Genomic DNA, 13941 nt, shown 5'->3' with positions numbered 1-13941 from the left:
ATATAAAGATTTGAGCCCGTGGCAGCAACTTTTGTCAGGCGCCGCGGAAAAAACGCGTTTTGCGGTGGACATCAGAACTCAAGACTGGGTCATCAAAAACAAAAAACCTCAAGCGATTCTGTTAGTTTATAAGTTTATCTAGGTAGCCTGTCGAGAAAAATGTTTTTTTTTCATTTTTGGATTTTTGGTTTCATTCTAAATTACAAAACTCGATTTTTGACCAAGAAATCAACATTTGAGCCCCTATAAAAAATACTTAAAATTAAAGAAAAAGAAAAAAAAAAGAAAAAACTCGACAGCGTACTTCACTAAATATGTGTAGAAAAAGTTTGCAAAAAATCAAATCGATCGGTTCAGTAGATTTTGAGTGACAGTGTCCCCTAACTTTTAAAAAGCTAGTTGTAGGAAAATCGATATAAATGACATTGAGAAATTTCAAAATTCATCATAAGTAAAGTGGTATTTTTTTTTTCTTTTACTTGCATAGAAAACATTATGGGACTGTCATCAGATGTGTCCAGAATACGTTGTTGCTCTTGTCTATGTCTAACCCGACCTTCTTTGCTTTGAAGCGTAGTTTTGATTTCAGCTCGATTAATCCTTTTTTTTTTTTTTTAATATAAAGCATACTAAAAATGCTGTATCTCCGTCAATTTTTCTCGGATCGACGTGAAATTTTTACAAAATCTTCCTGAAATATGGTACTTTAACCTCAAACATTTTTAAAATATCGAAAAAAAAATTAGGTACCCTCACCCCCTAAAAAATAAATAGATGTATGTCAAGTACGAGCATTAATATAATTAGTTAGCTATGTTTAATAACAACACGCCATGATAACATGAAGAAATTTTAACATAAATATATTACAAGAAAACCTCGGATAAAACCGTTTTAAGGTTACTAAAAACTACTATGTTATATAATAATACGAATAATTAATACAAAAAAGTGGTTGGTTTTCTAAAATTAAATAACAATTTCATTTTATTTTAATAATTAAAAGAAACATTTTTTTTAAAGCAATTTTTGTAAGTCAGTTGATGAAAGATTAAGTATTTTTCACCACTATAGCACAAATCTAAGTAGAAAATATGTTTATGTTTCCGGCGTCTTTTTAACCAAGATCATGGTTCTCTGTTGTCTTATCCTCGTTAATTTCTTATTGGGTATATTTGCACAAATACAACTTTATAAAAAAAACTTTTTTCCTCAAATTTAACATAATCTCTGATAATAAATACATATGTTTTCTTTATTTCAATAAACTCAACTTTATTTTTCTCTTTAGAAACAAGATTAAGTATAAAAAAAGCTATATTATATTATAAATAAGATTATAGTATAAATGAAAAGTTTGCGTATAAATGCATTTTTAAGTGGTAAATAATTAATAAAATAAAAATGCAAACAGATAACAATATTCTGATAAAAATAAGAAAATATAAATATTATTTTGTAATAAATACATATGCAAAATATACGTATTATATATAATTGTAGAGATATGTTAAAAGTTGAATAATAAAATTAAAGGTGGTTTTATTTAGATTACATGGGTATAATGTTACACACTATTAGCTAACGTTGATTCATACTGATTGTGAACTGAACAACTACGAATTACTTTTTTATTTTTCTTCTATCTTTCTTGAAACTTCCCGACTATTTCCGAATATTAACCATCTGGATTATTTCTTTACTTTCGATAGGGAATATTCGAGAGGTTTGATGCAACAAAACTTCAGACGACCGACGTTTTCAAGCGGTATCGCGTACCTAAACAAACAAATGCATTTCCGAGAAATGGTTTCTTTCATCCTACATAATATTATATACATATAAATAGAAACAATATTATTATTATAATATTAATAATATAATATTATAATATTATTATAATAATATTAATATAATAATAATACATACGAGCCGTTTATTTTGAAAGTGGCCTAACTCCATCTAACCTTAAATTGAGATATTTAAAGGTTTGCGTTTCAATGCAATTAAAAATATACGTAAAGAATAACAATGAGTTATGTTGCTTAAGTGTATCTAAAGGTGTTAAATTTACAGTTCCTATTAAAATAATGGCAATTATTAAGTGAATAATATGTGTTTTCTTACCAAGAATGGAGTTAGGCCACTTTCAAAATTAACAACCAGATTCGTCACAAAATTTAAGGAACCGAAGTCCATTCAACATAATTTAAGATGCTTCAAATTGCGAAAAAACATTACTTATTATTTTACATATCTTATAACACTTTAAAAATATAAATTATGCGATTCAAAACATTTTTTACAAACATAAATTACAAAAAAATTTTTATTTTTTTTCAGTTTGTTTATGTGAAAGGGATTTAAAGAAATCATGATGTTCCGGTGGTATATATCGTAATAAGTCAATTATGTCCTTGAATTTTGCGGTTGTAATTTGTCTTATATTTTTATACAGTGGTGTCAATACAATATTTTCGAACTTTCTTGTCTATCCCGACGTGGTATTAAATTCAGGACTTTCAAATTTTCGTTCTCATTCATTGATGTCTTATAGAAAATTTCATACGGTTCATTTTTGACGAAACGCATCCAACATATTTAATGTATCGAAAAAGAACTTTTAACAAATATCTAAAACTCAAATTTCTTGGCGAGCCTTTTCCGTTTTTTTGACGTCTTCGTTTCACAATTTTGCGCTCGATAGCTTCGTAAAGCAATATATTTTGTTTATTAAAATCTCCCAAATTCCAAAACTTCCCAAATATTTCTTTCTTTCTTCTTCTTCTTCGTAAGTATAAATGGAGTTAGGCCACTTTCAAAATAAACGGTTCAGTAATTCAACTAACTCTGAAAACTTATGTGTGTCCAGAATTATCGTATTTACTCGAAATATAAAAAATCTTAAATGCTTTACTGATAGATAATTTGAAGCTGTACATGTTACCGTGGGTAACCGGAAAAAAATGAAAAATGGAGTTAGGCCACTTTCAAAATAAACGGCTCATACATATAAAACATATCCATATATATATAAATACAAATATTTTTTTTATTTTATTCATTTTCTGTTTTTTAATTTTTATGTACATCGGACATTTCCTTTTTAATCTTTTTCTAATGCGAGTAGCATACGTTTCTATAGCTAGTTAGTTGGGTAAATAAAATATATACACATATACATATTGTGACCATAATTATTAAACTGGTTTATGTCATAAATCTCTTTCTTCGAGATATTTAAAAGATAACATTTGAACACTAAATGAATTCCATATAATGTAAATATAACAACCATTATCTAATGGTTCATTTTTGACAGTATAGTGAAAATTACATTGAATTAATTAGGTTTAAAATAATGTGGTTTGAAATAACTGATAAACCCCCCTTTTTTTTTAATTTTAACACTAGAACTACCGGAAAAAAAACAATGCTACTTCTACCAAGACCAGTCAAAATGACTGGTCATTTATAATCGTAAAAACAAAAGAATTTTTTTATTGTTTTGTTTTATATTATCATATAGAATGAATATAAGGGTATGGAAATACATCTATATGATGACAATTTTTAAAAATATAATAATTTAATTATAATAACAACATTTTTAATGATACTAAAAAGTATAAATAGAACTTTTAGAAACAAAAAGAAGAAAATAAACATACAATAAAGTAAATATAAGAAGTATTTTATTAATAAAAATGTAATAGAATCTGAAATAGAAAAAAAAAATTATTATTAATTATTTTTAATATAAAATATTAAAATGATTGTTATTTATCTGATTATGATTCGTCACATTTCTTACAAAAGTAATTTATCTTTGTAGTGCATTGTTTGCAAACATATTTTTTACATAAATTACAAATGACAGTAGTCTTATTATTATTGCAGAACCCTATTTGACACCATTTACGTGAAGAAGGTGAACTCGTTGATGTACTTGGAGAAGTAGTTTCTTGTTGCTTGATTTTTGATTGTACATATTCAATGGCAAGTTCATTTGCTAGTTGAAACAAGAAGTCTTGTCTAGATATTTTCTCACCTGTGGTTTCCTTATATAAGATCCAGGAATTTATGCCAGCTAAATCTAAAATGTTATAAAATACTTGGAGCGGCCATCTTCTAGATCCGGATTTTACGCTATATTTTTTTGCCATTTGGTCTGTAATGTCCACTCCAAATTTAGTTTTATTATAAAATTCAACCGTCTCGGGTAACTTTTTATTACTTTTACCAATTTTGATACATTTGTGTTTAGAACTCAATATAAAAACTTTCTTTTTCGGTTTACTTTTGTAAATTGTAAGGGTAATATTATTTGATTTATAGAGTAGTGATGAAAAACGAGTCATAGTATCCTTCTTTATTTTACAAATTTTTGGCAATTCTCTTTTGTTGCCACGTATAGTGCCAACAAGCGTGGCACTTCAAACTCATCAAACTCATCATTATTACCACTATAAACTGTTTCAATATCTTCTTGGTCACTTTCTTCATCCTCGATATCAGAAGCTTCCATTGAAATATTGTTTATTTTTCGCAGCAAATCAAAGGTTTTTATACGTTTTGCCATTTTTTATGGATTACAAAAAATCGCTATATAACTAGAAAATAGATGCTATTCCCACGACTATGAAATAAAGAATGATCGCGTAAAACTACATCGAATTTATTATTTCGATACACTACGGCAACGATTATATCACTATGTATTATCGCCAGATAAGCAGTAACATGAGAGAAAATATTAAAACAAAGAATAATACATTCGTCTAAATATCTAATCGACGGTGTTGATTTCAAAAAACAGATATTTTCAGATTTATGTCGAATTTAAGAAGTACCAGTCAAAATGACTGGTATTGGTAGAAGTAGCAAATGCCAAAATTTATTCGAATTCTGTTTAAGTTATAAAAAAATAAAAATTATTTTTACAAACCATTCCTTATATCTAGAAAAGTCATCATATAATTTTGAGAAAAAAATGTAACGTGAGGTGGGAATTAAATAATGAAGTTGCGCGACCAGTCATTTTGACTGGTCTGGTAGTTCTAGTGTTAACTTTGATCACATTCATAATTGAGTACATATATACTATAAAAAAGTTGTAGTATAAAAATCTTTTTTGTATGCAAGAATCCTATTTAAAATAATTCAACCCTAATTTTATTATTCATTGAACTTTGATGATTTATCCGTGTCGTTTGTCGCTGGTGTTAATCAAGGTCCTACTATATATTCATTAAACCTACATTAATACTTTTGTTATGTTTTTATTTAAATAAATTTGTGTTATTTTGACGACTCTGTCTCTTTGTACTCACATGACGTTCGGTATTGTTTGGGGATTCGTCTATTCTCAAACCATGTTAGAGTAAAACCATGTTCTAGGATACCCTGTTTTATTCTCAAACTCTACTAAAACGAAACGATTCTATAAAAATACCGTACTATACGGAGTTATTCAAATTCTAGAAAAATTCTTTTAATTTAATGATTTTAAAATTATTTATGTATAAAAAAAGATTCCTTATTTTTTTGGAAAAGTAAAATTGTTAAGTAAACATAAATGTAGTTCTTTTCAATGGACGATCTTGAAATTAATTCTAAATTCGATTAAAATGCTTTCTTTTTATCTCTCTCTATAACTTTTTCAACTTGAAATTCGGTTCACCTTTCTCGATAAATGTTCTCAAACTTGATCGAATACGAGCTCGGGTCTTTATCACTTTGATCGAGAACGAGCTAAAGTTTCCTCTCATTTTTAATTTTGTCGTCTCCGCAGCAACTTTTTCTCTCCTCTCTATATATAGTATATAATATCGTCAGAACTATCATAACCTGTTTTACCGAGAGGATTCTCAATCGGTACACATCTGCGAATAAAAGATATCTTTAAAAATGTGAAATAAATGAACATAAAAAGTTTTGGGTATGAATCGTTCTTTTTTATTTTTTTTTTAATAGTATAAGACCATTATTCCGATTTTGAGATATTCCAGAGTTTTAGTTTAAATTGAATTAAAAAGATTGCTACATGTTTTCATGAATTTGAACAATGCTTATAAAATACAAGCGTGTTTAATTTTATTATTCGATAATAAAAAAAGAGTTATGAAAAATTAGGTTCTATAACTTATATTACTTCAGGGGAAAAAATTAAAAATAAAAATTTGTTGCATTAAAATTTTAAAGTGAAACTTTTTTTGCTGAATTCGTAATGATTTATTATGTCTACTTTGTTATTAACAATATGAAAAGAAGTTTTTTATGCCTGACTGAAACTATTATACTTTTCAATTAAACTTATACCACTTATAAAAGAAAAAGCTTATGCCACATAAAAAAACATAATTGAAAAAGCATATTTTCTACATATTGCAATATATATATTATACCTTATATATTTATATATATATAAGATATGTTATAATAAATCTTAATAAAAAAAAAGTAAAAAACAGATGATTTATTTCTTTTAATATTATCAAAAATGGAAGTTTAATTTGCACGAGAAGTTTAACTTCTTCTCAGATAACGGCCTCATGCAAACTTTGAAAAAAAAAAAAAAAAGTAAAAAATTATTTCAGATACATTTGCCGAGCTAATTTTTCCTTTACGCGATTAAACTTGCTCTTAAGTTGATAACATGATTAATCGTTAAACGTTTTAATTCTCTAAGCGTATCTCAGTATTAACAGACACGAATCGATACTCCGTTTTCTATTCTAACCGGATAAAACTACGTCTTAATTATTTTCTAATTTGCAAATATAACGAAACAATTTTTGTCTAAATTAATTTTCTGTGAATAATTTTTTGATATAATCAAATAGAAAATGTTTACATTTAATTACGGTTAACTTAATTACGGAGATTTATTTCACATATATTTTTATAGTGTTAATATTGATATTTGATTATGAAGACAATAAAAATCTTATGTTACTATTATTAACATTCCTGTCGGATAATTTATATATTGGCCGTTTATTTTGAAAATGATGCAAGTCTTTTTTTCTGTTTCTTAAGGAAATTAAAAGTTTACATATTTTTCAATTAAAAAATATAGGTTAATTATGTCAAGTCTGGCAGTGTTTCTACTAATTTATCTCAATATGTAATTTAAAGATATAAATTTCTTTCTACGTAATTTTTTTACTGGCCAATTTTAAATTGGACAAAGCATTGGCATTTTTAAAGGAATTAAACACCAACTATTTATAAACAAAAAGTTTATGCTAAATTAAATATAAATAACGTGTTAAATTAAAATCGTGTAAAAAAAGTTTGCGTAAAAACAACATCGGGTGTATATTTATCTTGGAAGTATGTAACTATCCATTAAGTTGAAAACCTCTGATAATTAGATTTTAAAAAGTATACATTATAACCCGCTTAGTACAAAGTTATCTTAGAGCTCTAAGAGAAAACATTTTTTCATCTGATATCCGAAAAAACTGGCCAGAAAGATAACAAATGTAATGTAAAGATCTCTTATGCGCCGTTTTTGACGTCGGTAAGAGCTCTAAAACCTGATATACAATAGTTAACATTAATAAGATGGAATTCGGAGGTTATTCAAGATATTTTTTTTTTTATTGAATAAAGTAAAATATTTCATATTTTAATAATTTTTATTTTCTTATAGTTGATACATTAGTAGAATAATTTATATTGAAATAATAATTATTATAATTAAATGCAAAAATATAATAACTATATAAAATATACGATAATTATAAAAAATATAATATACTATGTTTTAGTTACTATAAGCTACTCGTATAATTTTTTTTTTTTTAAATAGAGGAGATTGAAACTGAATCAACAATAAATTTTATAAATACTGTTTCGAATATTGACAATAAAATCTTTAAATTATTAAATTTCTCCATCTTTTTTCTCTCGTTTTATTTCTTAGTTTCATTTTCTCGCAATAAGTACATATTTATATATGGATCAATTGATTATTTTTCACATAATAAATACGAGTTTCGCTTCTATCGGGCGTTGGAGACCACACCCAGTTTTTGTTTTTTTATATTTTTGACCTTTGTTGATCTTCAAATACCTTAATGTTGCACATTTTTTGATTCACCATGATAGCCGCTATCAGAAAATAAGTGCCGAAGCATAGCGTTCGATTTAAAAAAACAAACTTGCCTCTTAACACTAGAAAGACGGGAGCTTAGTATATACCTATATTGCCTGAAAGCAGTCAAAATGACTGCATTGTGAAAAAATAACTAATGCGCAAAGAAATTTGTTTAACAGTAATTATTAATATATTTTATATCACTAACAGTCATATAACAAGTTATTAATAAGTATTAACAATAAAAAAAATGTATTTTAGTTCGAAAAAAAATAATTTATACATTATCTTGACATTTTAAGCAAATGAAAGTGCAAATCTTTTTGGATGTACATTTTCCGCAAACATACTTTTTACATTTTTGACAAATATTATTTGTTTTGTTATTGTGGCAAAGTCGTATTTGACAAATTTTTCGTTTGGTAGAATCTGTTGTATTTGAAGATGTTGCAGTTGATACTTGTGGATCTTCCTGTTGTGATGAATGTTTCTCTCTTTCAGTTGTGTAATCGGCGGAAAGCTGTTCTGCTAATTGAAACAGGAATTGTTTTCGTTCTATTTTTATTCCGGTCACTTCTTTATAAAGGATCCAAGCATTTATTGCAGCCAAATCTAAAATGTTAAAAAATATTTGGAGGGGCCATCTACGAGAACTAGATTTCACCGTATATTTTCTGGCCATTTGATCTGTCATATCAACTCCAAATTTTGTTTGATTATAAAACTGAATAGAATCTGGTAACATTTTTCTATTACTTTTATCAATTTTTACAAATTTATGCCTGGAACTTAGAACAGCCACTCTTTTGTTCTGTTTGCTTTTATATATTGTAAGGACACAATTTTCTGATCTATATAGGAGAGTGGAAAAACGAGGCATGTTATCCTTCGATTGTTTGGCTGCTTTGGGTAATTCTCTTTTATTTCCTCTAATAGTTCCAACTAATGTAGTTTTTTTGTTCAATAATTTCGTCGCTAGTGACATGCTCGTAAAAAAGTTGTCGGTCGTGACACTTCTTCCACAGCCTGTATATGGTTCGATAAGTTTCAGAACAACGTATTCGCTTAGAAGCATTGACGATGGTCGTTGTTCATCTTTCCCCAAGTAAGCAAAACCATTCAACACGTACTTGCTAGTAACGTCTGATGCAAGCCAGAATTTGATGCCAAATTTATTCGGTTTATTAGGCATATATTGTATAAACCTGCACCTAGCTTTTGTTGGAAATAATTGTTCGTCAACTGTTATGTTTTGCCCTGGTTGATAGCAAGCTTGACTATTTTCAATAAACTTCTCCCATATTTCCGAAACCAAGGCAAATTTATTTGTTCGGATACGTGTACTTCTTTCAGTTCGTTTGTCAAAACGAATAAATCGTAGAATTTGCTTGAACTTATCTCGGGACATAGTTCTTCTGAAAAATTCGGGACCCCACTTGACTGACCATAAATAACTTAGTTTTAAATTTTTGCCTCGTAGGCTCCACGAGCATATAAAATGCCAATAAATGCACGTATTTCCGGTAGTGTAGTTGTCCAATCGTAATTCAAAATTCGGCTGGCTTCTTCTTCTGTGCACTTTTTTATATGTTTGATAATATAATCATTTATTATCAACGAGAATGCACTGACAAGATTATTTGCCATAACGTTTCTTCTTGCGTAGCCTGTTGGTCCTGTCACACCCTTGAAAATACACGTAGATGGTAGCCTTCCGGGAATACCGCCTTCGTCAATCTTCGACCACACAGTACCATCTGCAGCTGTTTCGGTCTCCTCAAAGGTATTTTCAGTTTCTTCTTCTGAACTAATTAGCACCCTACGCCTATTCCTGGGCACATTGATGACATTTTCATTTTCATCGTTGGTGATCGCCTCTTCGTCGCTCTCTTCAGCATCAGATGTCTCACTTTGAATATGATCCGATTCATCTTCAGATGATAGTTCCCATCTCGTTGCATTTGATTCTATATCGGAACACTCTTCACCTATCTCTCTTAGCTTTTCAAATAGTTCTCTTCTGTTGGACATTTCTTTTATGAACTTAAAGCGCAAAAGAAATCAGCTAAACAACGTGTTAGAACGACTGGCAGTGCATATAGCAAGCCTGACAAAAGTCGGCACGTATCGTCGAAAAAAAAAGACGAGCCGTATCGATTATAGTATTAAATCATACACTCAGTGATCCTCCTTCCCATCTGAATTACGTTACAGCGCGTTCAAAGGGAACAAAGCGCGTGGCCAGGCCTGGCATAAAGATTCGAATAACAATTGCGAATAACAATAATAATAACTTTAGTTATTGAACAACTGCAACTTATCAAGTATATATCGTAATCGACAATTTATCATGAACTTGTATGTTATCATCATGTTATTCCAATCCAGAGCCGAACTGGTCTTTTCCAAGCAGTCAAAATGACTGCTTTTCGGCAATATAGGTATAACACACATGTATATACCGGAAATGAAGGAGGGGGGGCAACAACAATGATTAATTAACCCATTTATATGTTGTAGAAAAAGGTTCAAAATTATAAGAAGCTATGTCATTATTTAAATAATTATTTTTTTAATTGAAATTCAAAAGCAGTCAAAATGACTTGCTTAGGCAATCTAGTGTTAAATATATATATCAATATCCTCGAAAAGGTTATGATTTTACAGAATATCGTCTAACTATCAAGGTACTATTCGTATAATTAATGCTTCAACTACACGAGATTGAAAGAATTGTTAATAAATAAATTGTAGCTTAAAATTTTTTTTAAATCGTTGTAAAATTTTATTTTAAATTTTATTCTTGACGTATGAATAATTTGAAGGTAGACGTTTTGATTTTATTCTGGTATATCAAACGCGCATGCGTTAATGTAGATATACATAGCACATATGACGGTTGATACGGAAACGCGAACTAGTTTCAAGTAAAGCTAACGTGGCTGAACCTGTCAAGGGTATATCAAAACATACAGAAAGAGACGGAATCAGTTTTGCATTAATATACATATCATCAATGCTTCAGAATTGTATTCTGTGAAGACGTTGAAATTCGTATAACAATCGGGTAAATTACCAAGTTGTTATATTTACCTCATTAGAAGTAATGATCGGTTACTTATAAATTATATTGTTTGTGCATTTTAGATTGAATAACCACAATAAAATATTTTTAAACTTGCGGATGTTTCACTGAATGTAGTACTATTAAGATAGATATAAGTTTCAGATGTTCAATCAATCGACATTATAGTAAAATGAACTCTTTTTTTTTTTATTTATAATGTTAGTATGAGATATCTCACACTTGTTTTTATTATTGGTGTTACTGGATCGAACTTGGAAAAAATTATTTGTACATATTTTCAGGTCTTTGTTAAGAAGAACTTTATAGATCTATGCAGTTACGTTTTGTAAAATAATATAAGATAGCATAATATAAGATATAAGAAATAAAAATATATAATAAAAATTAACTTCATTTTATAAACGTTAAATGAGCATTCTTCATCATGCAGCATATCTATGAAGCAATTGATTCAAAAGTTCTTTGATTATTGCAAATCATTAACCATGCTTGTATTACTATGCTCTTTATTAGTCATTTATACAACCGATTAGGACATTACATGAATAAATATAGTTTAGGAAAAATTAGGTTTTTTATTGCTTTTTTTTCTCGTAATAATACTGGAATGACTGCAACTTAGTATATACCTATATTGCCCAAAAGCAATCAAAATGACTGCATCGTGAAAGAATTAGTAATGCGTAAAGAAATTTGTTTAAAATGAATTTTTATTATTTTTATATTATTTACAATTATATAATAAGTTATTAATAAATATTACCAACAAAAAAATTTACATCACTAGGAAAAAAAATAATTGATTCATTATTATTTGTACATTTTATGCAAATGGGTTCCCATATACCAAGCCGCCGCTATCTCCATTCCGTCTTAATAAGTCAATAAGTCTTATTGAACAACTGCAAGTTATCAAATATGTACGCCTAAATCGACAATTTATCATGTACTGTTATTTAGATACGAAGCCGAACTAATCATATAAGAAATTTACTTAATTCAATAATAAGAGTCATTTGATTCTATAAAATTTCCCATGCAGCAAAAATGATTGCTTTTGGGCAATATAGGTATAACATATATATATATACAGGAAATGAAGGAGGGGGAAGGTAACTACACAATTATTAATAAACGCATTTATATGTTTTACAAAAAGTCACAATATTCTAAGAAATTGTGTCATTATATAAATAACTATTTTTATAATTGGAATTAAAAAGTAGTCAAAATGACTTCCTTGGGCAATCTAGTGTTAAATTGTTTACCGAATAAAATTTAAGATTAAAGTAAGCTACTTTCTATTTTTTTTATAGTTTTTGAATTATAATATAAAAATAGAAAGTAATCGGATTTTCAGGGATCTACAATATTTTACAACATAGGAGTTATATTTAGTTTCTACTTTTTCTTTTCCTATACATGTTATAATACAATAAATCTAACAATCTCAACAATTTAAAAAAAACTGGTGTATGTATTTATGTACGCACGTAAGAAGTTATACTTCTTCGCGTACCAAAACGAATATAACCTCAATAACCTCAAAAATAACTTTAAAAATATAACTTCAAACAAGTTATTGTTGGTGTCGTCGTCGTCGTCGTCGTCGTCGTTAATTTTCTTTTTACATAGAATATAGTTGATAAAGAAACCTGTTTCCCCCTCCTTGCTTGATGATCGATAATATTCGCTGATGTAAGCCGATTATTTTTTTCTTTTATTATTATATTTTATTAATTTATTTATTTATTAAATTTTATAAATATATATTTATATATATAGCGTGACCAATAAAAAGGTAGGATTGAAAGTATGAGAAGATAAGCTACCAATTATTAATTATTTATTTAACAAAAAAAAAGAAAGAAAACATATTTTCAATCGATCGATCTATTATATGTATAAAAAGAATAAAAAAAATATTAAAATCAGTCCACACTTAATATAAGGGAGATATATCGAATTACTTAATGCGTCAACGGCCATGACTCGGTGATAGAACTACTTCCCGCTCGATCATTTAAGTCAAGCAGCACTAAGTACGATGCTGTGCATCTTATTACCGACAAACTTCGTGGTGTCGATTTTTACCATGTCGCTCGTAAAAATTTCACTCTCATCACATTTTCCCAATCGCGCCAAAAGAAGTATAACTTCAAAACTATTTTTCGAATCATTTTCAAAGAAAAATTTAATTTTTCTTATTCGTCAAAAGTATTTACATTTATTAACTATTGAGCACTATAATGCTTCGTTATTGATCACAGATTTTTTTTTAAATCTCAGATATTTCGTTATATAACTGATAAAAGTAAAAAAGAAATAATCTACATAGTGTTGTTTATAGCTTATATTGCTTATTAGTTGAGATATCGTGGAAGGTCCACATAAGCGCTAAACCTATTACTGCTGGCGAATTAACAATTTTTAAGCTTTTGGGTATAATTTCTCACATACAATCTCATTACATGGCTATTTATTTTTACGGAATTTTTTAAAAATATGCATACAATAAATGTTTCATTACTTACTTTTTCTCTCCTGTTTTTTTTTTTTTTTTTTTTTTTTTTGAGGGGAAGTAGTTGTAGCCTCTCCTATTTACTACGACCGATCAATCTGACCAATCAGAAAAATTATGAAGACATTTATTCTTTTGAATTTATTCACTCAATACAAAAATGAAGGACAAACTGAAAGCGAAATGAATCTTTTTATTACATTGTCTGAAAGTGTCCATTATTAC

At 28.1% G+C, this 13941-nt stretch overlaps 3 protein-coding genes across 3 annotated transcripts; all 3 read right to left on the bottom strand.

Annotated features, from left to right (window-relative positions):
* Positions 1 to 3714: 3714 nt before the first annotated feature.
* LOC122526717 lies at positions 3715 to 4553 on the bottom strand (the record flags this gene model as incomplete). The annotated part of the gene is made up of 2 exons (XM_043650272.1): positions 4052 to 4553; positions 3715 to 3719 (listed from the first exon to the last, which is right to left on the bottom strand). Coding segments are annotated over exons 1-2 (315 nt in total), but the record flags the coding sequence as incomplete, so codon positions are not given.
* Positions 4554 to 8384: 3831 nt separating this feature from the next.
* LOC122513537 (piggyBac transposable element-derived protein 4-like) lies at positions 8385 to 9515 on the bottom strand. Its single transcript, XM_043629943.1, has one exon. It carries the CDS (start codon positions 9513 to 9515, stop codon positions 8385 to 8387), a length of 1131 nt encoding a protein of 376 aa, XP_043485878.1.
* Positions 9516 to 9568: 53 nt separating this feature from the next.
* LOC122513536 lies at positions 9569 to 10138 on the bottom strand. Its single transcript, XM_043629942.1, has one exon. It carries the CDS (start codon positions 10136 to 10138, stop codon positions 9569 to 9571), a length of 570 nt encoding a protein of 189 aa, XP_043485877.1.
* Between the last annotated feature and the right edge of the window lie 3803 nt (positions 10139 to 13941).

The sequence above is a fragment of the Polistes fuscatus genome, unplaced genomic scaffold, assembly GCF_010416935.1.
Source record: "Polistes fuscatus isolate 324 unplaced genomic scaffold, CU_Pfus_HIC Scaffold12, whole genome shotgun sequence".
Taxonomy (NCBI): domain Eukaryota; kingdom Metazoa; phylum Arthropoda; class Insecta; order Hymenoptera; family Vespidae; genus Polistes; species Polistes fuscatus.
Note: the sequence above shows the minus strand (reverse complement) of the source record. Positions and strands in the feature narration are given on the sequence as shown.